Source organism: Scaptodrosophila lebanonensis, unplaced genomic scaffold (genome assembly GCF_003285725.1).
Source record: "Scaptodrosophila lebanonensis strain 11010-0011.00,11010-0021.00 unplaced genomic scaffold, SlebRS2 tig00000024-arrow-pilon, whole genome shotgun sequence".
Lineage (NCBI taxonomy): Eukaryota > Metazoa > Arthropoda > Insecta > Diptera > Drosophilidae > Scaptodrosophila > Scaptodrosophila lebanonensis.
Genome location: NW_022060538.1, coordinates 7,499,479 through 7,527,258, shown reverse-complemented (window position 1 = coordinate 7,527,258; position 27,780 = coordinate 7,499,479). Strand labels below are relative to the sequence as shown.

The 27,780-nt window shown below is 40.5% G+C and overlaps 1 protein-coding gene across 1 annotated transcript; it reads left to right on the top strand.

Moving 5' to 3' along the window:
- LOC115620965 (protein serrate) lies at window positions 1-27,665 on the top strand. Its single transcript, XM_030514486.1, has 16 exons — window positions 1-231; window positions 7,265-7,382; window positions 8,581-8,768; window positions 15,507-15,561; window positions 16,006-16,321; window positions 18,818-18,951; window positions 19,138-19,313; window positions 19,982-20,249; window positions 21,914-22,381; window positions 22,463-22,590; window positions 22,811-22,958; window positions 23,047-23,241; window positions 23,387-23,482; window positions 25,273-25,644; window positions 25,705-26,321; window positions 26,723-27,665. Exons 1-16 carry the CDS (start codon window positions 1-3, stop codon window positions 27,485-27,487), a joined length of 4,275 nt encoding a protein of 1,424 aa, XP_030370346.1. The 3' UTR covers window positions 27,488-27,665.
- The last annotated feature ends 115 nt before the right edge of the window (window positions 27,666-27,780 follow it).

Here is a 27,780-nt window from a genome sequence, read left to right as displayed (position 1 = left end):
ATGTACAAAATGCTTAGAAAACATTTTCGGCGAAAATCAGCAGCAGCAACAACAACAACAACAATAGAAGCAGCAGCAGCAACAACAACAACAAATACAACAATGTCGACCAGAAGGCGAACAACGACAACAACAACAGCAACAGCGACGCGAACACTGATCGACAATTGTCGATCATTAAAGTCTGCCTGCAACTTAATTGCTTTAATTTTAATATTGTTAGTCCATAAGGTAAGCAAAGAAAACAAGAAGACAAATTCACACAAGAAAAAGTAAATTGAAGTGCAAAAAAAAGAAGATTACAAATCGCAACACAATATGCGGGTTCGACTTACCAGCTAAGTTGACTCTTCGACAGATTCTTGGGCAGCCGCCATGGGAACGGCGCAGCTCGCGGCTGATCGGCTTTGGACTGCTGCTGAGGGTTAACAGGCGCCCAAGGCAGCAGCAGCAGCGATTGTTGCCGGCAACACATCGTGGGGGCTAACGGGGTACTGGCCAGTATGTAGTTGGTCAGTATGTAGTTGGTTTGATTGGGTAATCGATTTTTGAACTACAATTTGAGATGATATTTCATTGCTAAGTGTGGTACTAAATTAATGCCGGATCTAGATGAAAAATTTCGAGATTGTAATTGAGATTTGATTGAAAAAATAACTACAACTTAACATTCATGCCAAGTATCTCTTGATCAAGAACATATATTATTGTTCAGATCTCATAAACCTCTTTCTGGATGTTACAAAAGTGAACAAGTAGAGCAATCTTAGAATATCGATACGACAGTTATAGATCCTGGTAGCATACTAGAGCACACATGACGTCCTATAAGCAAAGATAAAGGATTACTATCTGTTTCAAAAAACTTTTGAATTGAGTGTAGTTGGAGCCGATTGCCCTTTACGAAACATTCTTTAAACATACCATGTATGTTAATCCAGAAATATCCAGTCTATATGCTCGTTGAATAATGAATGCATTTCAATCTATAAAATGACTTTAAAGGAACAACTTCGTTTACTCACCAATTCATCTTCTAAACAGTTCGGCCTATTTGTGCTAAGCATTAAAACAATAATTATTATACAATTTTTTAAAAATGAAAAAATTTGAATACAAACACTTCGCTGTCAATTGGATTTTATTATGTCCTTGAAGCAACATTTTCCTTTAAATATATATTTATAGTAAATATGAAAAGAAAATAAAAAAAACGGAAACTAAAATCCATCCATACAAGTATATTGACTGTCACAATAGAATTTGTTAAGGATTTTTAAAATTATTTAATCATTCATTAAATTATATTATTAAAATTATTTAATCATTCATTAAATTATATTATTTGCACATAAAAGAAATTTATTTAGTTTAATTAAATCCATTTTTGAGCTAAGCGGCAGCTCAATTCCGTGTCATACTAGTCTTAGAATCGGAATAAAAACTTTTAAATTCTAAATAACTTTACATGTGTGAGAATATCAAAAACAGGACTAAAAGTTTCTTTAAAAAAAAAAAATTATGAACATAAAATTAAAAATGGCATAAACATGCAAAGTTATTTTGCACTTTCATTATTTAAGGAAGCATTTCAAAATATTTATTCGGAATTTGAGAGTATTCTCTCACTTTAACGCATAGTTTTGGGTTTTTCATATAAACTATTCATTCTTTTATATTGCAATCGTATTAATTGATTATTTTTTGGTTGTTAATATTTAATAATCGATCATACAGGATGGAAATTAGACATTCGCTGGAATTTTCGAAGAAGCAGTGCATAAAAGAAACAATGTTTTCATCAAAACAATTCGATTAAATATCAAAAGAATTCAATTGCCACTAACGGCAATTCAATATTATCATCCAATATTAAAAAGTAACTTGACTTTTGTGTAACAACATTTGTGCACAGTTTGACAAAATTACAGCCCTTTGGAAGACTTTAGTAGAAATGTTAAGTACTTAGGAAGACGACAAACTATTCTTAGCGTCAGATGACAATAATACGGCTTAGTTAAAAATATGTTTAATATTATGGGTTATTTAGACACACACACACATTCCATATATAGCGAACTGTCAATGTGATGCTACCATTAATATTATTCCGATCTCTCTTGTTCATTTTCTCCATCAGCCCAGAATTTATGAAGCCATTTCACTTAATCGTGTGAGCGTGAGCTCAAATATGCCAAAGTTTCTATTTTTGGCATACGCATTTAAAAGAAGACATTAAAAATTAATATTGGGCGTTTCTTTATTTGTCTTAACGAAAATTTGTGTTTTTTTTTTGTTTTCAATTTATACGTTTATGTCGACATTCCTTCAAATCCCAATTACCTGATGTTGATGCGCCTCACAAAATCTACCGTTTTCACATCAAAATTCATTGGCCTTGCCGCTGGCGTAATCAAAGCCTAACATGTTCCCATAGCGCCAGCCAAACCAAACCAAACACCAGCAACAGTAGTCCCTTTTGGGTCTGCCCACCATAAAGTGTTACACAAAGTGCCTAAACATGTATTGAGATGCCAGAGAGATGTTGCCTCCGACGAGGCAATTAAACAGCAACAACGTAGAAAAATACATAAAATTAATCGTAGCTGCAGTCGAATACATAAACACGGCAACAATTTGATTAATACGCGAGAAGCCAACAAAAAAACAAAAAACAAAAAAATTGGATAGGTAGATATTAGAATTTCGAGACTGGACTGTTGCTGTTGTTCTTCTTCTTTGGTCGGCAATCAAATTGATTACACACATTTATCTACAGAGCAGGCAAAAAGGTAGTTGGGTAGAGAGCCGCGGAGTCAAGGAGCATTGCATTGATTTGGGCTAAGCCCAAACGATAAAAGAGTCAGCAATGAGAAATATGCTGGCCTAAATGGGCGGCCGTTTGCCGTTTGGGATCCGGTTAACAGTCGGTTGCCTGCAACTATTTAGTTGTTAATTAGGCAAATAAAACTTAAATATTTTGTAACAACAATTTATAGACTGCTTCCAAAGAATTTCCTTAACGGTTGATCAACCACTGGCCACTCGCCACTACTGACTGTTTGTCTGTTTCTTTGTCTGACTGACTGTCTGTCTGTCCGACAGCTTATTGGACTGGCAGTCTGTTTGTTTTTCTGTCTAATTGACTGTCTGGTTGATTCGAGTATGTCTGTTTGTGGAATGCAAGTTAAGTAAATCAAGTGTGTATCGTAAAGTAACAGAAATGAAGCTTAAAAATCTAAAGAACAAACAAAAATAAATATCTAAATAAATGTTAAATCTTCGGCACTTTTTCAAGGCTTCAATACAAAAACAGATAAAGATTTTACTACCGGTCAGATCAGATATGATCAGATTGAAATTATCTCCAAATTGCATTTGTTAATTATTACTACCTCTGTTTGGTCCTCTCCAGTGGGTCCTGCTCTGAAGTGACATTGTCATTGGACATGCCATATTAACCCAGTTTGTAGATTTGCATGCCGGAATGAGGCAGCATTCGGGCGATATGCTTAAAAGGTTCAGATGCTCATAACGCCTGACATTTATTGATCATAAGCTGCGTATTAAACTGTCGCGGCCACCGTTGCGCACACTCGTACCCATGAAAATAATAATATTTCGAAAGCCATCGAAATGAGTTGGCGAAACGACTGCTCGCTCCCACGATCGATGCCAACTTCGACAACCAACCACAACGATGGCGGCGGCAACTTTGTTTGTTTTTGCCGTATTTATCGCGACGTTTTTAGCATCAACAAAACGTTTTCAGAGATACTATATACAAATGTATTTACTCGTACTCGTACGTTTGTGCACATGAAATTGTCTTGCAGTTGTCGGCTCATTAGGGCTAAATGAACAAAGGCCGCTGAAAATTTAATTAAGATTTTACATCTCATATAAATTAAGCTTCATTAAGCGGCGCCACGCACTCCAAGTTGCTTTCCAATAATCAACACACATACAATCGAATATATATATTTACGCTTCCTGATCGATCCGGTGTTGAATAAAATGAAAATAATGCGTAAAGTGTAAATGGGATGTGTTTTAAATGCTCAGAAGCAAGCTGAGATGAAGAAAGTGGGTGCATTTTAGGATTTTCTACCTTCTATCCTTTCACTTTTGAAAATTCTTTAATGCAAGTTAAAAATGGTTTTATGATTTCTTATAAACAATCAGTTTACAGACCCTTTATTGGTACAAGGGGGAAGATAAATTAATATTGAAACTTTTATAGAAATATATAAAAAAAAATAGATTAAATTAGTTGGAAGAGGATTTGCATAGACCAAGAGTATATCTTTAATTTAGTTCTGTATTTAATTATTTTTTGTTATTTTAAGACTAAATGGCAGACCACATTTTAAATTTATATAACATATATAAAAAAACATTGCGAAGCTAGATTTGTCTCATCCATATGCAGAGCAATTATAGTATCATTATTTTATACATATTGTTTATGAATATTTAGTACCTTAATATGGTATTTAAAAGTTGTGATTAGTATCTCATAAAGTTTCATCTCATGGATCAAAGTTTTAGTTGAACGACTACATGAGAGAGTACATGTACAAAAGTTTCATTCGTTATTAATATACTCTATATTTGTTTACTTTATAGGTCAGTACCTCAAAATCATGAAGACTAAATCAAAAAAGAAATTCAATATTAGATAATTACTTTAAATATTGGCATGCAGGAGAAACATAGAAAGTTTTTAAGTAAAAATGAAAAGGTTCATTTCAATTTTTTTTTTCAACTAACATTATTTTGAATCATTTGTTATTGTTCAAGTATCAAATAAAGTTTCAGTTTATGTTTAAAATCATAACAGAATCTTAAGAAAAAAGTTACTAGCTCAACATTAATTCTTTGAATGTTTATTTAATTGATAATTTAGAATAATTTCATAGTTAACGATTACAGATTACTTATAGAGAAGTTACCCCGAAATAGTTGAGTAACAGATTCGTGTCCTGTTTTCATGAAAAGCTCAAACGATTCCCTTCCTAATTAAAATCATTTCGGTATTTATTTCTTTCACCATTTCCTTCTCACTGTACAGAATTTGTGAGAAAATAATGTTAGCGCCGCATTACTAATTTACCGATTGCCACACGTGCTTAGACATTTCATAGGCATTATCTAATCGAATTGATTACGTCAAAGTTTGTCTCAAATATAAGCGAGTTGAAGATGCAGCTGCCAGTTGGCAGTTGCAAGTGCAAGGAGTCCGTGGCATCATCGGCCGTATACGTACGAGTATGAATGAAAAGCCAAGCTCAAGAGCAAGGCATAAACTTAATGTGTGCGGCTGTGCAGCTGAAGAAATGTGATAAATAAATAGTAAGCAAGGCACATACGTCTGCTACTATACTCTACTATATATGCTCAAAAAATATACATACATGTACTATATGCACGAGTATGCGGAGAAACCGGTTCGTTTGCGCTTCGATTAAGAACGAGATGTGCGCGGCACGGAATCCAATCAACTTGACTGCCTGCCCGACTCTCTGACTGGCCAAGTGGCACAAGTGGCGGTGGTGGTGGTGGTGATGGCGATGGTGATGGTGGGGCACTGACCAAATGTGCAGTCGCGGCAAACAAAAAGAAGTCACAAGAAAATGCTAAGAGGAGCAGGAGAGGCTCTGAGAATGAAGCAGCACCAGCACCAGCAGCAGTCAAGAGGCGGCTGTCCGGCGGGCAGTCAGTCAGTCAGTCAGTCCGTGCCTGCATTGATTGATCTATAGTCTGATCAAAGTTGCACGCTGCTCGCCACAGACGAGCCAAAGAAGTTGATGTTGAAGTTGAAGTTTTTGTTGAATGTTGGCTTTTGAATCTTTCGCACAGGTGCACATTTGCTTTTGCTTTTCCTACACAAAAGCTGGCTTTTTCTGCTTCTTTGTTTTTTTTTTTTTTTACCCCCCAACCCGCCCTTTTGCAGTCGCATAATAAGAAAGGCGCTCTACAGGCAACAGAACCAAGTGCGTTCAAGGTGTGTTTTAGTGTGTGTGTGTGTGTGTGTACCGTTAGTGTGCGGCAAAGCAAATTGCAATTTATTTCTAATAAACTTATCAACGACTGCCAGCTACCACAAAAGTTGCGCCAAACCATACTAGTTGACAATAAATTTGCTGAAATATGAAACCATAAAAGTTTGCCGCAAAGTCGTGTGCAAAAAGTTAAAAGTTTTCATTAGCATATATTTTTTTTTTCCATCATTGCCTGCGGAACAGCCGCACGAAGGAACCCCATCAGCATCGCCTTGCGGGCTTGTAATGAACTCTAAAATACAAAGTTGATGGCATTGATGGCGAATCTCTGTTGCAGTAGCTTCCAACCACACTCTCTAGCCACTGACCACGCACTAACTAAATTATGAGCGGCCATTAAGCTGAAATAGTTAAACTTTATGCGCCATTTCTCAAAAATGTGGAAGCGCGTTAAGTGCAACTGTGGACCGAGCTCCGATCGACCAGCTGCGGCGATCTAATGTGTTATTAATTTTATGCGCGCGGCAAATCGGCAAATGTGCCTGCTTATCGATAGAGTCCAACTTCAGCTCTAACTCAAATAGCTTCTTCGTTCGCTTTGATTTGCGACTGTTGTTAGGCTCCCATGCAGCTGCCACGGCTGCCACGGCTGCCACACAAAAGCATTCTAAATTATGCAAGCTGTTGGATATCTCGTTTGATTAAATGACCCAACAATAGACGAGCCCGGGACTCGTGTACAGTTAAAACGCTTTGTGTTTAAAAATATTTCTCATTATTTTCGTGTTTCATTTGTCGGTAGATTTATCAAACAACAACAACAACAAAGAAATGCAAGCAAGAAAGAAAAGAAACTCCGACTCCTTTCCTCATTTACCTACCAACTTTTTCTCTAGTCTTGCCTGATTTTCTTTCGTGTTTTTAATTAAAACCTCTACCATGGTCCAATCAGAGCGCCCTAGGTGGCTTATTAGCTTTTACAACGAGCAAGCGCAAACGATCCAACCGATCAACCGAACAACCCAAGGAACTCAGCGGAGTGTTGAGCACATTATTATACTCGTATATAAGTAGTACTTATATATGTATGTATATTGCATATTTGTACGCTCAGTTTGTGGTTCGTTATGGGCCATGATTGATTTGGGCGATTTTTGGGGCAATTTAAAATTTGTTTATATATGTATGTACGTAGTACATGTCTGTCTGTCTCATGATGTCTAATGATGATGATGTTTGTACCTTTCGCCTATTTACAGATAAATGCGGCCGGTAATTTCGAGCTGGAGATATTGGAAATTTCAAATACCAATAATCATCTGCTGAGCGGCTATTGCTGTGGCCTGCCAGCAGAGCTGCGCGGAACCAAAACGACGGGTAAGTTGCAAGCACTCCCCAACATGCATGCCACGAGTAAGAACACTCAAGCATATCAGTATATCATTTTTTATGACATAATTGACTTTGTTTTGTTTCCCGAATTATATAAATGTTCTTATCTCTGACATTGAAAGCATGCAAAGGCTGTTGTTTTTATAAGCATACTTCAAGTATATACACACATTTATACACACATTTTTCTTTAAACTTAAAGCAGCAGTGCTGAACAAAATAAAAACAAATACATTTGTCTTAAAGCGGAAATAATGCACTGTATCTATAATATACATATATGAAATATTTAAAAGCTAGAATAGACGATTGTGTTCAGTTTTTAATGAACCAAACAAGGCTTCTGTTTAGTCTTGTAAGTATTTATAAGTTAGTTAGTAAAGAGGGAACAGTGAGCTGTATTTTTTGTTTTTTTTTTTTCAACTCTTTAGCGAAGATGTCTTTGTTTAGTTTCAAACATCTTTGTTTAAATAAATAGACTTTAAAGCAACTTAAAAATGTTCTCTGTTTCTACTAATTTCCGATCATTTAAGTTAGGGCGATGCAACAAAATGGAAAATAATGTTAAAACTAAATTTAACGATGAAGCTATCCAGCTGGTACAATATTTTGCAATTAAGTACATAACTTATGTAAGCGGCTTGTCACTTATATTTTAACCTGCTAGAGATAATAACTAAGAGGTTATTAGATTAGGCACAAAAAAACTTTGAAATCAAGATAATGGTTCTAAATCAAGAGCAGGACCAACATTTAACGTAAATCAAAATAATGAAGCAAACCAGCTGGTACAATGTTTTGCAATTAAGTACATAACACATGTAAGCGGCTTTTCACTTCGAGCTATATTTTAACCTACTAGAGATAATAACTAAGAGGTTTTTTCCATTTTAGGGGACGTTAATAGATCAGTCACAAAAGAGCTTCACTCGAAAACAAGAGTTTGAACGGACTTTGGCGGAATTCTAGAAGTTAAAGTAAAGGACTAGAGAGAGTTCATTACAACCTCTCCATCAGCTTATGCAGCTTTGATTTATTTATGATACCAGTCCCAGTAGAAGCATTTCCATCTTAATTGTGATCTTTCAACATTTCTATTCCAACAATAGTGCAGCAAATTATTGTTTATAAATTAATTAATATTTACTCGATTTAATAATTACTGCTATCTTTCTAATTGCAGGCTGCTCACCCTGCACTACAGCGTTTCGTTTGTGTCTCAAGGAGTATCAGACAACAGAGCAAGGGGCGAGCATATCAACGGGTTGCTCCTTTGGCAACTCCACAACAAAAATCCTAGGTGGCTCGAGCTTTGTGCTCAGCGATCCTGGTGTAGGAGCTATTGTGCTGCCCTTCACATTTCGCTGGACGGTAAGTTTTCGTCGAAATTGAAACTGAAACTGTAATTGAGGAAATCAAAAAAAAAAAAAAAACAAGAAGCAAACTGCAGCCAACAAGAGCCAGAAACCGTACAGCGCACACTTTTGGCACGCGCTGATAAGAGGCCTATTTAGTTATATGCCCCGGGCTGGTCGTAGTCGTCGCTATTATGCGGAATGTCTAGCGATAAGACACAAACAAACTGGCTGAACGAATGTGCTAAAAAGTCTGATAAATTACTTATAGTATGAGCATGCATCATTTGGGATTTAACGCGCCTTCTCTAGATTCCTCAGCACTCGTTGTGCGCTGTTTGTCGCTTCCGGCAGCCGAAAAACGAGTAGCGTGGGCTGTGATCTGTGAGCTTGCCTAGATATTTTAGTTGAACTCCTTCTAAATATTGTATATACTTATTAACTGTGAAAATGTTGACTCATCTGGGTGCCAATAAACCGAAAGAATAAATAAATCACAGTCAAGCATCAAAGCGGCTTAAGTTGCTGGTTCTTGGACTCTTGGCTGATGTGGATGTTGGTCTTGGTCGTGGTCTTGGTCTTGGTACAGCCCGAGTGGGTCCCAGCCAGGCCTGATGTGCTGTTGGTGGTAGGCAGAAAAAAAGCAATTAAAAATTATGTTTTATTTCATTCGGTTGCTGCGGTTCGTTGGAGTTCCTAAGCTGCTTTTTAGTTCAGCATGTCTGTCTGCCGTCTCTTTGGGCTCCCTGGCTCTGGCATTAATTAAGTGCGCATAATGCGGGCTTATGACTGCTAAAACGTGGCATATTTGACTGTTTTTATTATGTTCTGCTCCGCTCTGTTCTGTTCTTGTTTTGTTCTGTTCAGTTCTGTTCAGTTTAGTTCAGTTCGCTGGTGCCTTGCTGTGCTATAAAAAAGTAATCCAGCTGCCAAGGTAAATGTAACTTGACTGGGCGTAGCAGCGAGTTAAGTTTAATTTTTGTTCAAAAACGGCAAATGTTTTGGTAATGTACAAATACTACTTATATAAAAATTTACTCGACGGCTTTTAGTACGTGTCTGTGTCTGTGTGTGTGTGTTAACAATTACACGCCTTCGTTGTCGTTGTCGTCGTCGTCATCGTCGTCAGCGTCGTATTCGTATTCGAGCCGGCATGCCAAGCAAGCAACTAATGGTTACCATAAGGCAACGTGCGCCGCAGTTGCCGCTGCCTCTGCCTCTGACGTTGCCATGCGCATGCGCCGCCGTTGCACAGTGGAATAATTTCAATGTTTCAACAAATTCTTCGCACTTAATTATATTTTCTGTGCCTTAGTCGTTGCTATTCTTGGCTATGTGGCTATGGGTAGTGAACTATAATCCTCAATAATTCTGAAAAGGCGAATCTGATTTTTTATGTCAGCGGATTTTCAAAAATGATTTTCGGCTTTATCTTGAGAAATCTCTACCTATAACTCACGATTGTGAGGGTGAGTATCAACATCTATCTGCGGCAAAATTCGTTAAACGGCAGCTTAGGGAATGAATTGTTGAAAATAGTCTAAGAATCTGTTGTTATTTAAACTAAATCGACTGAGATCTGTTCGTCGACTGAGCTCTCAGGATCTCTGGGAACATACTCATAATACTTAATTTTGCGCCAAGCCTTGCATTGCAGTATTTAAATGCTATTTTGCGACTGTAGCATTATCTTCGGATAGACTAAATCTACTGAGATCTGCTCTTCGATTGAGCTCTCAGTATCTCTAGGGAGCATTATCTTCGGATAGACTATGTAAATCTACTGAGATCTGCTCTTCGATTGAGCTCTCAGGATCTCTAGGGACAAAAAGCGTGCCAGTCAGAATCCTTTATTTTGCGCCAAGTCTTATATTGCAGTATTTTAATGACATCTTGCGACTGTAGAATTATCGTTTGATAGGCGAACAATTTAAGACAAAGTGCGGATATTATTTATAATATGTATCTGCTACCATAATTTTTAAATGGTTTTGAATTCCGTAAAGAGTTATGTGCCTTCTAAACATTTCAAGCCCAAGGTCTCCTTTGGTAGAAGAAATGTTGCAAGACAATTGTATGAAGCTTTCTTTTGGTGACCCTTGCAATAAATCGCCTAACCACGGTGCATCGTTTACATTAACAGGCCGCTTTGAGGCGGCCATGCGTCAGCACTGACGGTGTCTTGGGCTTGGGTCTCCGTCTGTCTCCTGCCTGTCGGGCAGTGCGCGTTCTAAGCGACGGTGGCAAGTTGGCGGCGTGTCGTGGCCTGAAGTGCGGACAACCTGTTTCGTGGGAACATTACCTTGTCGCGCTTGTCGCTCGGTTCGGCTCGCCCGATGGCGATACGTTACGTTATGCTTCGCTTTGGTTTCGCTTTAATCTTTAGCTGCTTTTTGGCCAAACGTTCGCCAACTCACACACGTAGTTAAAAGATACACACAAACACATAGTACGATTGAGTATGTCTGTCTATATGTATAAACGAAACCTGCCAAATGTTTGCACTGGCGGTGGCGATGGCGATGGCGCTGGTGGATGGTGGCTTGTGGCTGTTGGCTGCCTGTGCATATTCTGCATATTATATATTTACTTGGGCTTACTCGTAAAGTCAACATCAAGAAGCCTTTCACAAGATCACGTAATCTTCAATATCGAACTGGCGAGCTCTGATGCGTCGTCGCAATTGTCCCACTTTTTATTGAATGACTTTTTTCCAGCTGTACGTACATATGTGATTGAGTGAATGGCACGCTAAAACTTATAAACATGACTTATGAAATACTTCAAGCACTCGGCTACAATTGAAGCAGCAGCAACTACAACATCATCAAGCCAGTAACCAGTAACCAGCAACCAGCAGCCATCAACCATCTACCATCAGACCATCAGGCAGCAGTCTCTGTGCCTCAGTTGTTGTTGCTGCTGCTTCAATGTAACTGTCAAACTCCAAGTCCCATCGAGGCATTGAAAAACATTGAAAACAACAACAACAACTACAACAAGAGCAACAACAATCAATTTCACTTGACAATATTTTTTTGAACTCTTGTTTAAGTGCGCGTGAGCAATCGTTGAAAAATTCTCAAGTGGATTTTGCTGCTCTTCGCTTCGAAGACTTGCTCCACATTTTAGGTTATCTGTCTGCTTGTGTTCCAGTTTAGCGTTGGCTGCCTCCATGCATGTTCGCGTAGATCTCCCCAAACTACGAATGTGTAAATATGTGCTCCATATAATAATTATATATGGATGTATAAATGTATGTGTGTATGTATGTAGACTGCCCACACATCGAGCTACAATGAATGTCCAGCTGCCCACTTGAAAACCATTCGGACGCTGCTCTTGTGCTTTCGTTTCTGTAATTTGTGCGTAAATAGTCCAATGTCATTGATAAAAGTTTTTCTCAATCTTATTATTATTTTTATTATTTTTGGGCACAAACTTGTTGTCAAGAGTGTTCTCAGCTCTTAACAGTGTGTAAACAAGGCAAGCAGCCAATTGAAATGCCCGAATATGTGCTTCAGATCGCCGAACTTTGTTCAAATGCAACTTTCAATTGAAGAATTTTATAATTTCGGTCATCCGGGTTTCCCACATTGTTGCAAATATATACAAGTATATATTTTGCATTGTACATAATTCTGGAGACAAGGAAAATCGGTTATTGGGAAATTATTATAAATGCTTAAAAAATGTTGATCAACTATGTAGATTGATAGTTTCTAAAGGAATGTTGTGATATATTTGTCATATGGGGCTTCAAGAGGTAACCTTACACAGTCAAAATAAATTGATTTGCTCCAAAATATGGTGATATGCGTGGATGATTGATGCATAATATTACTAAGTCTGTTACAACTAGACTCTGCAGTCTGCAAAACCACGAGATGTTCAGATATTCAAACGAACTCGGAAGCATAAGCACAGACTTCCAAATCAGCAAGTTCTAATAACCATAATTCGGACACTATTATAAACCGCCATTAATTCAAAGTTAAAAATGTCCTATGCACGAAATTATAAATCCCACAAGTGTTCAGCGAAAATATGTAGAAACGAATACTGAAAAAGTTTGGGAAAGACAATTTGTTCCTTAACTTATATCTGTTGCCAAAAACTGAAGCTAGCACAGTGCATTTACTTTATAATTATGTTTTTAATTTTTTAATCTAATTCTTGTTGTACCATTGAAATCATATTAAAATAGGTATAGTAGTAGTCTGGGGAGAGTCACAACGTATGATGTATAGTATATTGTTTATCAAAAACAAAACAACAATCACAACAACTCTCTTAAAGAATCTATACTGACTATTGTTTTCATTTACAAAGTTGGTTTTTATTTTAGTTGCACGCAATAAATTACATAAAATATGGATACGTTTGAAGCCTTTGGCTAATACAGATATCAAAAGCGAAGCGTTTAGCAGTATTTATAATGTGGCGTTGCCTTTTACTTGTAGATTCTATATACACAAGGGCGTAGGCAGCTATTGCCAAAGTGGGGGGCCAAAAAATTAAAATTTTGATTAAATAATGCACGATTCATTTAAAAAATAATTTATGCATGGAAAATTTTTTGTCTACGCCCTTGTATATACATAGATATTAATTATCTGCCAACAACAAATTTGCACTCTTCGTCAGGGCAACTAACTCTGCCCACCATGGCAGCTGTCAGCGAGTGCGCATTGTGCTGAAATCCAAAACCAATTCAACGCCATTTTTCAATTGGAAAACATCCGCTGCCATTGGCATGCGCCGCTGCGCCCAAGATTTAAGCTTGTGCCCAACACAAAGCTAAACCCAGATCGCCCAGAATACGATACCAGCACATGACAGTAGTGGTATCAACGCGCATTGAGCTGAAATTTGAGCAGTGTCATCAATTGTGGACGGGCGGCCATTCATGGATTTGCAACTGTGTCAAGTTATTGTGGTTGTTGTTGTTGCTTTTGTAGTTGAGGCTGCGCAGTCATCGTCTGATGTCAGTCAGAGCGCATGCAATTAGCCAATGTCTGCTTTGGACTGATTTAGCGTCACGTCGCCAGGCCCATTACATGGGAACAAAACGAATGTCCGAACGTAGCGGCGTCCTCACGCCACCCGCCGCCCACAAGCGCCCACTGACGACAACGATGACGATGACGATGACGACGACGACGACGGCGACGACGTCTGCTAAATGAGCATTTCCTGGCATCCAGCGGCGATCCCAGACAACGAAGACGAAGACATCGTCGTTTAATTGCTTTTTGCGTTGCGCGAAATCTTCTTTGGTCGCTGCTCAGTTACAGCAATTACAAAAACTCTTCAATTTTTATGCGAAAATGCAAAAAAAAAAATTGCTTAGACAATGATTTTCTCAGTAAACTGAAAATGATATACTCTTACCAAACTTAAGAGTAACATTTCTAAGAGGAATTTATAAAAACCCTTTTCCGTTATCTGCTGATTTCAAGTACCACACAATCGAACTTCTCAAATCTAAAAGATTTATCAATTTAGAGGTTTTGATAACTTTAACTCATTTGAGAGAAAAACGCCAACAGTTTCGTTAGCAAATGTTTATTAATCGAAGAGAGAAGAGAATCAACATAGTTTATATAAATTTATATATATTTTTATTTACATAGTTTATACTTATGAAGATAGTTGGCAATTTAAATATGAATGGAATCAATTATACTTGCAGAATTAATCAGAAATATATCCATTTGCGTAAAATAGTAATTTTTTCAACAGGTAGAAGTTTGTGTTTAAGTTAAATCGAAAGTTGTACATTTAATTTAATCTGCAGTGAAACTAAAAGCTGTGGCCCAGAAGTAGGCTGCTTTTTTTTCCATTCTATTATATTCTATTTAAAAAGCAATTGCTATATAAATATTTCAAAAATAACGAGTTATAGGAAAATGCTTTTAAATATGTATATTAATAGATAGATATTGGCTTTTCCATTTCAAGATAAACATAAAATCCGTAATGAATTCTAAAAGAAACCTCTTAAAAAGTGTTACCTACTAAAACAGCAAAGCCACCCAATATTGTAAGACGAAAATGATTAGTTTTTTATGACTGTATTTCTTTAAGAGGGTGAAGTTGCAATTCACCCAATTCTCTATAATTGCGTACAGGCTGACAGATATTTTAGACACATTTTAAAACTCGAATTTTTCTATATAAGTAAAAAGTATGCAATTTGAACATTTTTTGTCCTCATTCTGCTCTTTAAATTGTAACACTCTTTAAATTTACAAGAGTATATAATGTGTTTTATTTCTCCCCAATTGTAATGCCATGGACATAGACATGGACATGAACATGAACAGGGACATAGATGCGGCCACAGTACGGGGCGGCGGCTGGTTGCCAACTCTTTTGGCCATGTTTAGAAAGTCTGCGCCTTATTGCTAGCGACGCGTTTGCTTCGAAGCGAATTTTCTTTGTTTTCTCAGTTTTGCGTGAAATTAAAGTGTTTGTTTGTGCAATTGTGCTTTGCCTGCTCGTTTGTTGTTCGTTTGTCTGTTTGTTTGTTTGTTCGTTTGTGTGTATGTTTGTTGGTTTGCTGATCTGCAGGCATCGTTTGGTTCGTTTGCGTTGTCTTCATTTGCATCAGCGCAGCCCAAAAACAACTTGAGATTAAACTGTCCATTAGCGTCAACGCTGTGGACGGCGGATTGTGGACGGCAGAAGTGAGACTTAAACTAAAGGTTTCTTCTTCTCTTTTCTCTTCCCTGGCTACGTTCAATTACAGAAGTCGTTTACGCTGATATTGCAGGCGTTGGACATGTACAACACATCCTATCCAGGTAAGTGCGGTGGCAATTGCATTCGTCGTCAGTGCTTCAGCTGCTGTTGTTGTTGCAATTGTTGTTGTGGTTATTGTTGCTGTTGGGTTGTTGTTAGACTGGATCGTGTGTTGCGCACGTCGTTTGGCTTAATTAGCTCAGGAGTGGAAGACAGCGGCTAATAACAATAAAAGCCTACAAGACATACAACCCACAACAACAACAACAACAATTGCAACAACAACAGCAGCTGCTGACAGCCAATTGAGTGCAAAAATGTTGCGCACAATGTCTAAACCTTTTTTTCTTTTTTCTTTTTCTTCTTTTTTTGTTGTGTCTTTTCCAACCCATCACAATTCGTTGCCTTGTTTCGTTTAACCAACGAACTTGTCGACAAACTTTTGGAACGATAACGCTGTTGCTGATGCCACCATCGTCGTCGACGTTGCCACAATTGTCATGCAGATGCGGAAAGGTTAATTGAAGAAACATCATACTCGGGCGTGATACTGCCCTCGCCCGAATGGAAAACTCTGGACCACATTGGTCGCAACGCTCGCATCACCTACCGCGTCAGAGTCCAATGCGCCGTTACCTACTACAACACGACCTGCACGACCTTCTGCCGGCCCCGAGACGATCAGTTCGGACACTATGCCTGCGGCTCCGAGGGTCAGAAGCTCTGCCTGAATGGCTGGCAGGGCGTCAACTGTGAGGAGGCCATTTGCAAACCTGGTTGCGATCCCATACACGGCAAATGTGATCGACCCGGCGAGTGCGAGTAAGTGTGAGACCCATCTATATAAACACACACACACACATACATCTAGAAATAGACTTTTGTAATTATGTGGCAGCCCCAACTGGGCATTAAAACTATGTGTGATTATGACACTTTTTGCGTAGAACTGAGCAGCACTTAATAGCTTGCCCGCGGTCGCTTGCCTGAACGCTGCGGCAGTCCCAGTTGACAGTTATAATGGCTTCTATATTCTGTCAGTCTTTCTTTTTGCCAGCCTAGGCTTGAGTGAGGTTGCTTGGCGGGATCATAAGAAAGATTCCGTTCAATGTGCAACCAATGTCCAAAATACGAGCAAAACTGTTCAAAGTCATGGCAAGCAATATGTATTTTGTTGTGTTTAATGTGAAGTCAATAAAAATAGTCTCAATCAACTTTTATTTAAAAAGAAACTATTTATAGTTTAGAGTTTCAGAAACTTGGCAGGCAGAACTCTTAAACTAGCCCTTTTCTTTGACTATATCAATAACGATTAACCATTTTTGAACAGAAAAAGTGACTATTAGGGGTATTAGTTAAGCAATATGTATTTTGTTGTGTTTAATGGGAAAATAGTCTCAGTCAACTTTTATTTTAAAAGAAACTATTTATAGTTTAGAGTTTCAGAAACTTGGCAGGCAGAACTCTTGAACTAGCCCTTTCTTCGAATTTTCTTTGACTATATCAAGAATGATTAACCATTTTGGAACAGAAATAAGCTTTTAAGGGTATAAGCTGATGCTTATCTTTGTAGTTTTGGCAGATCATTGATGAAGTAACTACTGGAGTCTCATCCTGGTCAGGACCATTCAGGATAGAGGGAATTTAGCAAATTTAATTATTCTGAAAAATTACTGCCAATATACATAACATAATACATACGAAATATTCATTCAGATATAAAAAAGAAAAGAAAAACAAAAATTAAAATTAAATAGAATTACAATCATTCTTTAAAAAAGTACGAATTTTAAAGAGCAACAACAAATATTAATCTGACCTTAGGGAATTGAGGATACTTGATTTAATCGAATTGTGTCATTATGATAGGAAAACCTTCACATTTTTCCAACGACATTTATTTCGTGTTAGACTCAAATATGTGGCACGTCGTTCCACAAATCAATTGTCCACCGACGCGACGATAACAGAAACTCTATTGAATTGAGACTTCCCATAGCTAATCAAAAGCTTCCTCTAGGAACATTCCTCTAGGAACATTGGGCATGCAATTGTCAGAAGAAGAAAAACAACAACAACAGCAACAACAACAATAAAAACGACAATATGAACGATCGGCCGAGCGTGCTTTAAGACTCCAGATTTTGAGCATTGCTGCAGGCGATTGTAGCACGAAAAAACGTTTGTGGTTTTGTGGATTTGCAGTTGCCGTTGCCGTTGCAGTTGTTGTTTTTGCTCTTACCGTGTTGTTTGCCGTTGTTAATGTTCCGGCGTAACACAGAATACGTGATCTAGGCAAGAAAACGACGATGACGATGACGACGACGACGAGCATAGAACGAAGAACGTTCATGATTTCAAGATGCGCCTGCTAAGCGGCCAGCCCCAAGTCTCAAGCGTCCGAGCGTCGTTGGTTGGTGTGCGCTGATTCTAAATAGCAATAATTAGCGTGGCCTAGAAACCATCAAAAGCCAGTCAAATGTTGCAACAACTTTCAGTAGATTTCCGTTGTTGTTCGCACAACAGCAACTGCAACACCAACAACAACAACCAACCATCCATCCAAGCAACAACAATTATAAAGCGCTCGCAACAGCAGCAGGCTACGAAGAAAAATTGCTTTGCTGTTTGCACGTTGCTGGCCCATTTGCGAGCAATCGGGGTAGAGTGGGGTTGGGTGAGGGTTGGGGGCTGGGTGCTGCCGTCTGCATTGCATTGCAATAGATTCGTTTAAAGATAACAACAGGCTGCTGTTTTAATGAAATCATAAATTATAGACATCGAACAACGTCAGTTGCAGTTGTTGTTGTTTTTGTTGTTGTTATTGTCTGACCAACCTACCAACGAACCGCCAAGTTCTAGCGCCCAACGACTGCCAGAGACTTATCTCAGGCAACGTCATGCCCAGCTTGTAGAGTTAGCACCTTGGTTGGCATGGCGAGCGATAACTAAGCAGACTTGGTCAGAGAGAAGTAATTTAACTTTGATCCTTGCACTTTGGCGTGTTGCGACGATAAACTCGTCGGACCGCGAAATGATGTTTTAGTTGTTGTTCAATAGTACGAGCTTTCGATGGATTTGATGAGGCATCAAGGCCAGAGTTCAGAGTGACCCAATTCTTGAAAGACTTGCCAGCATGTTCTACACTTTTAATCACCGTCCAAGCACAACCATTAAAGTCCATTTGAAGTCCCAGCGGGTTGCCATGCAAATTGCAAATCGCAAATTGCGAATTGCCGCGCACATTCAATAAGTTCATGGTCTGCTGATGTTTTATAATCTATAAACGAACTTGCTCCACTCTCTACTCTTCCGCAGATGTCGACCCGGCTGGCGCGGACCGCTGTGCAATGAGTGCATGGTCTATCCTGGCTGTAAGCATGGCTCCTGCAATGGCAGTGCCTGGAAATGTGTCTGCGACACCAATTGGGGTGGCATACTCTGCGATCAAGGTAAGGCACTGAGATCTGTTTTCTTGCCGCACAGCTGTGTCGGCAATTACCAGCAACAATCGATTACATCGACATCGCCATCGCCAGCGCTATGGATATATTTCATAGTTTTGGTTTTGGTTTCGGTTTTAGTTTTTATGATTCCTTTTTCGTTATACAAGTCTTCCCCTACTCTCTCACACACAGATTTAAATTACTGTGGCACCCATGAACCGTGCATGCATGGTGGCACCTGCGAGAATACAGCGCCCGATCAATATCGCTGCACTTGCGCCGAGGGATTATCGGGTGAACGGTGCGAGATTGTGGAGCATCCGTGTGCCACACAGCCGTGCAAGAATGGCGGCACATGCACGCTCAAGGTGAGGCTTTACTTAGTAACTTATTTGTAGTTAATCCCTGAATTTATAGATATGTTCGCAGTGCCATAAAATAATTTAATATGCTGTCGCTTTCGCCACGCTGGCGAGTGTAACAAATATGCAATACACAGAAAGAAAAACTATGTACATATGTAGTTATGAATTATTTTTCATACCTGGAGATATCAGCATGTTTAATACGAAATAAATTCTTAATAAGGGTGTATCACTCTATTCTACAATCCACTTAGGAGTTTTGAAAAATTTCAAACAAATATTTATTTATTTTCTGTTAAATTGAAGCGTAAGAAAGGCTCTTTATTTTGCCTGTCAGGGCTATGAATTACGTACAACGATTGATGCTTCAAATATCTTCGTAATAGAGAAACCCATGCGAGCATTTGATAAAATAAATCTATGGCTTCAGGACTAAATTTATGCTTAAAGCGCTTATAGAGGCATAATAAATTTTCAGAATTGTTTCAAATATCATTTGGCATTGCGTACTTAATTTAAGTTAAAACTCATACTCATCTCGTAACTTATTGTAGATATCTCACGGTTTTAGTTTTAAGCCTCTCCCTCGTCGTATTGGCACTGCATTTCTAATAGTGTACCCATATCGTTTCTCACTCTATTTCTTATTCAACTTGTGTGCTCCTTCACAGCCAACGAACATGACCAAGCAGACGACAACATATCGCTCCATACGCGGCATGAGCTCTGCCATGGGCAAGCCGATAAGCAGACGCAATTCAATGCGCAGTCTTGCCGGGTTGCGAGCGGCTCAAGGACAGGGGCAGGAGTCGACAGACATTGGTAGTCAACAGAATGGAAGCAGCAGCACAAGCAGAGATGCTGCCCACCAGCTGCCCCCTTTAGTTGAATTCACTTGCGGCTGTGCCACTGGCTGGACGGGACCGACATGCGAAATAAGTGAGTTTTGATTTAATTTTTTGCATTTCGCGAGGCAAATGCAGCACGCGATTAGCCACACAGCCACAAGTCTCCTGTTGCTTGCCGCCATTCGATCATGCAATTGAGCACACACGCATTTGACTGTGACTGTAGCTGTGGCGAAATGAAATGAAACGCGGCACGCACAACCAAGCCTGGCATGGTCAGTGATTGTGACTGTTGTAGTAGTAGTTGTTGTTGTTGTTGTTGCCGCCACCTTAGTCTCGGTGGTCTCGCACATTTGGTTTTGCATTCCAATTGGAGCATATTCAGCAGAAACTATTTGCCAGTCCATGCAATTGCCTCTAGAAGCTAATTAAGTGGCGGCGAAAACGAAAGACTTAGGAAACGAACTAACTGGCAATCAAATGGAATTTGTACAAATGTGAGAAACATTAAGCAGAGAGTTTTTGTAAATTGGCTTTGCCATTTACAAACGAACCCTAATAAAGCGAATAATCATTATCCTTAATCGAAGCTGTGTGATGGGAACCACTTAATCCAAAAATAGCATAAAGCATTAGATTAGAAATTGAATAATACAAGAATGTTGGATGGGGTTTTGGTTGATACCTCAAACACATTATAACGTAAATGGAAGATTGAAAGTACATATCTTTAATTAAAAATCACTTGTTAAGCTAGCCGACATGGGAAAATCGACTCGTCGGCTACTCTCCTAGCAAACCTACAACATTTACAAATTGGCTGATTTAATCTTTGAAGAATGTGAGTTGATCTGCATTTTGATTAGAAGAGTGTAAATGACAGATTGGCTGACTCTGTTTTTCCACTTTCCGAAATCAAGACGATCATACTGACAGACGAACTGCAGGGATGGATGCTGTACAAACATGACAGAATGAAAGTGTATTTTACGAACGCATGGAACGAACACATAGCACATGATGTTCTCTAAAATTCAAATAGTCTACAATAGTTTATGAAGAATAAGATAATTATAGAGTTATACAATACTCGAAAATTAGAAAGACTATTGAAAATAGAAGTTTGCGAAACATATGGAATTTTTTGTAGGCTGAGCACTACAATGTGTATGTAAGGCTTCAAATTATATAAAGTTTCAACTTTAGTTTTATCAACTTGAACCCCAGTACCTTTTTTATAACATGAGCCCCTGTCTGCATGACATGGGAAAATCTTATTGACCTTGTTAAATCCATAACTTAATGGCATTCCAATGACTACACGAGCAGCCACAGCCGCAACAGCAGCAACAACAACAACAATGGGTCAAGGTGCGCATTCCTTTTTGGGACGCTACTGCTTATCAAATTTTATCAGCAAACAAACAAATGAGTTGCGTGCGAAGAAGGCACAACGCACTCACAAGGAAGCGGCGACGAGTGCTTGGGGCTGATGATTTCAGGCAAGAGATAAACCAAGCACGCAGCTACCAGCACGAGAGACCAATGCGGCCAACGATGCTGATGCTGGCAGTTCGTTGACTTTATTGCCACCTGCGCGACTCAAACTTTAACTTGAGCTCAACAACAATATCAACACATTTGCACTTCAGTGCGAACGCTGGAGTAACTTTGTTGAATTGATGTTGAACGACAGCACTTGGCTCGCTCATTTGCTGACCCCCCATGTTTTCCTTCATTTGCTCATCCTTGCAGATATCGATGAGTGCGCCGGCGGTCCCTGCGAGCATGGTGGCACTTGTGTCGATCTAATCGGCGGCTTTCGCTGCGAGTGTCCGCCCGAGTGGCATGGCGACCTCTGTCAACTGGATGTGAACGAATGTGAGGCGCCGTATGCGCCTGTGAGCGGTGGCACCACAACCACAGCCGCTGCTCTGCTGACAACCACAGCTGCGTCGATTATGGGCAGCAATATAACTTCGGCTGCCTTGCTGGCTGCCCTAACGAGTGCAGTGGTCGCCTCCACGTCCCATACTGGACCGTGCATCAATGCAAGGGAATGCCTCAATTTGCCGGGCTCCTTTTCGTGTGATTGCCTCGAGGGCTGGGGCGGTCCCACATGCGCCCAAAATCTAGACGATTGTGTGGGTCAGTGTCGCAACGGAGCCACCTGCATTGATCTGGTCAACGATTATCGCTGCGCATGCGCCACGGGCTATACAGGTAAGTGCAACAACAGCAGCACCAGCAGCATCCAAAATCCATGCTTTGCAATTAACAATTTGTGGCGCTTTCGCCGGACAGGTCGCAACTGTGAGACGGACATTGACGAGTGCGCCAATTCGCCGTGCCGGAACGGCGGTGAATGTGAGAATATGGTCGGCAAGTTCAACTGCATCTGCCCGCTGGGTTACTCGGGCACACTATGTGAGGTAAGTTTTCGGACAGAGTTCATATTAAGAAGAAACTTATAGATCAGCTATCGAAATAGCTGCAAAAACTTTAAGAGAATTATGTGAGAAGAGGAGATAAATGGTTCCGGACAACACCGGATATATAGGCGCTTCTCCACACCTTGCAATTTCAGAATTAAACTTGAACATTTCTAGCGCTAAGCCGTCTGATGAAAATTACTCTGCTTTTGTTTTTTAGGAAGCCAAAGACCATTGCACTCCCTCACCCTGTCTGCAGGGTAGTTGCCTGAACACACCTGGCAGCTTCTACTGTCACTGTCCACCGGATCGCGCCGGCAAGCACTGTGAGCAGCTGCGTCCGCTCTGCTCGCAGCCGCCCTGCAATGGTAGGTGATACCGTCACGACGGCATTAACTTGAACTTGAGAGCCCAGGCTTTAACTATTCAACCGTTTCTAAACCCTTCCCTTCACAGAGGGCTGCTTTGCCAATGCCAGCAATGTGCCAGCTACGACACTAACAACAACAATAACAACTGCAACAATATCGAAGACAACGATGCGCGCATCCAGCGGTCTACCCTGCAGCGGACAAGGCAGCTGCGAAATGAGCGACGTGGGCACCTTCTGCAAATGTCATGTGGGCCACACGGGCACCTTCTGCGAGCACAGTGAGTATATACCTACACACACACACACACACACACACACACACACACACACACATGCATACACATTGAGAGACTAGAAGAAGACGAAGGAAACTCATTAACCTGACCGGCAATGTTCTTCTGCTGTCTTCTCTCCCGCCCGCAGATCTCAACGAATGCTCACCGAATCCTTGTCGAAATGGCGGAATTTGCCTTGACGGTGACGGCGACTTTACATGCGAGTGCATGTCCGGCTGGACAGGTGAGTCGAAGAGCTGGGAAGAAAAAAATATATAAAAAAGGCAAAAACAAAAAAATAACGAAAAGCAGCCGCATTTGTGCCAAAGTGAACGTCAAAGCGACGGAACAAGTGCAGCAGAGAGCAGTGCCGACATAAAAGCAGGAAACAACGCGAACTTTCTCAAAACGAATTATATATCCTCTACAATTTTGTTTAGCTAAATTACTTGTAGAACAATTCGTCACAATATAGAAGGACTTAGGGAATCATAGTTTTCATCTGAAGCAAATTATTCGATTAATACAATGAATGATAGACAAGATAATATTACACTGTCCAGAAAGAAATCTTTAACTTTTGAGTAAGCTTACTTCTCGACTATATTTAATAGAAAGACTTGGCTAACAGCAAGTAACTCATAAGGTAGTAGTATTTCCTTCCAGTTGAATGCCTGATATAAATATTATATGAGGCTTAGTGAGTCTTAAATCGCAATGTTGATTGGAATTTGATTTATTCAGAGAAATTACATTGTTCAGAATTTAAAGTTAAAGTTATATTTCTTATTACACCTCAAGACTGTTTGATTCGCTTATTTTAGTCAACATATTAAAATCCTTACTTTTCCACTTGCAAAAGCTTCTTAAAAGTAGAACAGCTGCATTCGGAATAGAGCATATACGATCAACCATAGGCGTGCAATCATGAACTCTCAGTGGGCAAGCACGACGCGTTAGAGACCAAAACAAAAAACCTGCTATAAGTTGGCGGCGGCGCATTATCAACGCTTTGGAGGCTTTAAATGGGCGCGAGACGAGAGTTGTGCACATTAAGTACGCTCTACACACACACACACATACATATGCACAGCTCGCATACACACTAACACGCCAGCGGACTTATGCGCATTTATTTGAGCATTGAAAGTTGGCAGTCATTACTGTTTCAATTTGAAACGAACTGAGCTCAAAATTTCTGCGCTTTAGTCTCAGGCGGATTTTGTGCCACATGTGGCATAACGCCGCGATCGTTCGGCTCAGTGGCGTGCACCACTGGGGGGCTAGGCATTCACCCGCACCGTACATAGAGCTAGAAACAAGAAATCAAACCTTCGCATGATTTATGTTTGTTTTCAATTTGCGATTTGCATATTTCACGCGCTTCGCTTCAACCAGCAAGTTGCGACTTTTGGTGGCGAATCGACGACATCGATCTTTGTCAAAGTCAGCATCGGCGCACTTTTACTTTTTAAATTCGTTCGAGCAATGAATTAGACAGGGCCATGGTCGCAGTTAGACAAAAACGAATATTAGTGTAACAATTAATGAAAGCAGAACAAAGTAGAAACAAATCGAAGTACCCCCTACATTGTATACATTTTATTGACACTAAAGGTAAAAGAAACTCTGCTCTATTTCGTAAAATAAATAGCAATAAAATGAAAAAAAAAAATGTTTTTTCCCATATTCAAGAATCGGCGAATCTTTAGAACAATGCATTTTTCTCATAAATATTAGTTCTTGGGTATATATTTTTAATACACTTTGCAAAAGTATTTTGCTAAAACATTAATCTAATGTATTAATTTTGATGAAATCAATATAAAATATCTAAGTCTTGTTGGTTATTCGTGAATATATAAAAGACTAAATAAAAATACTTTTAAAAGTGTTAAGAATAAAACTAAATTTTCAATATTTATTAGTGTAGAGGGAAAAAATGTAATTAAGGCAACTTCACACGTCCCCTTACTAATGTCGTTTAGTTTTCAAGTTCGTGCCTTAAGTCTTTCGTCCTCTCTTTTTCTGCAGGCAAACGTTGTTCGGAGCGCGCTACCGTCTGCTATGCTGGCCAATGCCAAAATGGCGGCACCTGCATGCCGGGTGCACCAGACAAGGCATTGCAGCCACACTGCCGCTGCGCACCTGGATGGACGGGTCTCTTCTGCGACGAGACCATCGACCAGTGCCGTGGTCAGCCTTGCCACAATGGAGGCACCTGCGAGTCGGGCGCTGGCTGGTTTCGCTGCCTCTGTGCTCAGGGCTTTTCGGGTCCGGATTGTCGCATCAATGTAAACGAGTGCTCACCACAGCCATGTCAGGGCGGCGCCACCTGTATCGATGGTATCGGCGGCTATACCTGTATATGTCCGGCTGGACGTCATGGACTCCGCTGTGAGATTCGTAAGTAGACGAGGTTTTTGAATAAGTGGACAGTTTTTTAAAATGTCTACATCTTTCTAGTGCTTTCAGATCCGAAATCTGCCTGCCTCAATGCCAGCAACACAATTTCGCCCTATTCCGCGCTCAATCAGACTCACAACTGGCTAGAAACCGCGCTTTCGGGCCGCACCGACGAGGATGAATATTGCAATGCTTGTGTCTGTGAGAATGGAACTTCACGGTGTACACGTCTTTGGTGTGGACTGCCTAATTGCTTTAAGGTAGACCCGCTATCCACGTCCTCCAACCTCTCGGGCGTTTGTAAGCAACACGAGGTGTGTGTGCCGGCCCTAAGTGAGACCTGTCTATCCCCACCTTGCAATGTGCGTGGGGATTGTCGTGCTCTGGAACCATCCCGTCGTGTCGCACCACCACGCCTGCCAGCCAAGGCCAGCTGTTGGCCCAATCAAGCGCTAGTTAATGAGAATTGTGCACGCCTTACGATCTTGCTCGATCTAGAACGTGTGGGCAGAGGCAATTCGGTGGAGGGTCTGTGCTCCCTGGTGCGTGTGCTCCTAGCCGCTCGGCTGGTTAAGCTGCCAGTCCCACCCCAGCAGAGCTCGGAACAGGAACAGTCCATGCTCATGGTGCTGTGCGATCTCAAGACGGGGACCAACGATACCATCGAACTGACTGTGGTAAGTGGGAGGTGTTAGCAAGCAAGCACTCAGAGAAAATGAATTATCTAGTAACTCAAGTAGGGACAAACTCGGCTTTGGTCTTAATCGAAAGGAATTCCTTTGTTGGAGGGCTTATGCGTTCTTAAGAGGGTAACAAATATAAAATAAGGCTTGTGCCGAACACCGATAAGGACGAGAGGTGATATTAAATCTCCTAAAGAACTGAAAAATACATATTAAGAATAATTTTCAGAGAGCCAATCATAAACCAGCTTCAAAACTGAAACCGAGATTTAGAGTGAAGTACCACCTTTTGTAATTTATGACCTCAACCGGAACCAATTATCTATCCAATTTGTTAACTGCCCATTCATTCTTCTTCTAATCCAATCTAATCTCTATCCATTTGTCTTTTACAGTCCTCTTCCATGCTTAATGATCCAGAACTGCCCGTGGCCGTTTCTCTGTTGGGTGAGCTACTCTCCTCGCGCCAACTCAATGGCATCCAACGTCGTAATGAGCTGCAGCATGCCAAGCTGGCTGCACTTACCTCCATACTAGAAGTTAAGTTAGAGACGGCGCGTGTGGCGGATGGCAATAGCCACAGTTTGCTCATCGGTGTGCTCTGCGGCATCTTTATTGTGCTGATCGGATTCTCCATTTTCATCAGCCTGTATTGGAAGCAGCGCATGGCCTATCGCAGCACCTCGGGGATGAATTTGACACCCTCGCTGGATGCATTGCGGCACGAGGAGGAGAAGTCCAATAATTTACAGAACGAGGAGAATTTGCGACGCTATACGAATCCGCTGAAGGGCAGCACCAGCTCCCTGCGTGCAGGCAATGGCATGGAACTGAGTCTGAATCCTGCACCCGAGTTGACCGCCGTTTCGGCACTGGCAGCTGCGGCGGCCACAAGTTCGGCATTGCATCGGTCGCAGCCTCTCTTTCCGCCCTGCGATTTTGAGCGGGAATTGGACGCGAGCACCGGTCTGAAGCAGGCGGCCCAGAAGCGCGGCTCACAGATATTGCTGCACAAAACACAGAACTCAGACATGAAGAAGAACACGGTGGGCTCGCTGGACAGTCCACGCAAGGATTTTGGCAAGCGCTCGATCAATTGTAAGTCGCTGCCGCCGCCGGCTTGTGATGAGAATGATATGCTGACCACAGTGGTCGTGTAGTGGACCGACGGGGCAAGACGAGCAATTCGCAGTGATCTCAGTGACCCCGCATACACAACACCACACAACCACACACCAGATGCTCATCCATATGCCAAGCGCATCGTTGATCGTTTTATGTTCCTGGCGACTTCGTTTTTATACATACGAGTATAATATGTATTTTATATTTTGCATTTAAGACAAGGCCGCAGGTGTAGCCGTAGCCATGCCACAGCACGGGCACGATTTCTAAGTGCATTAGTAGCGTAATTTGTTGTAAGTTTTAGTTATGCTTCTATTCTATATATATC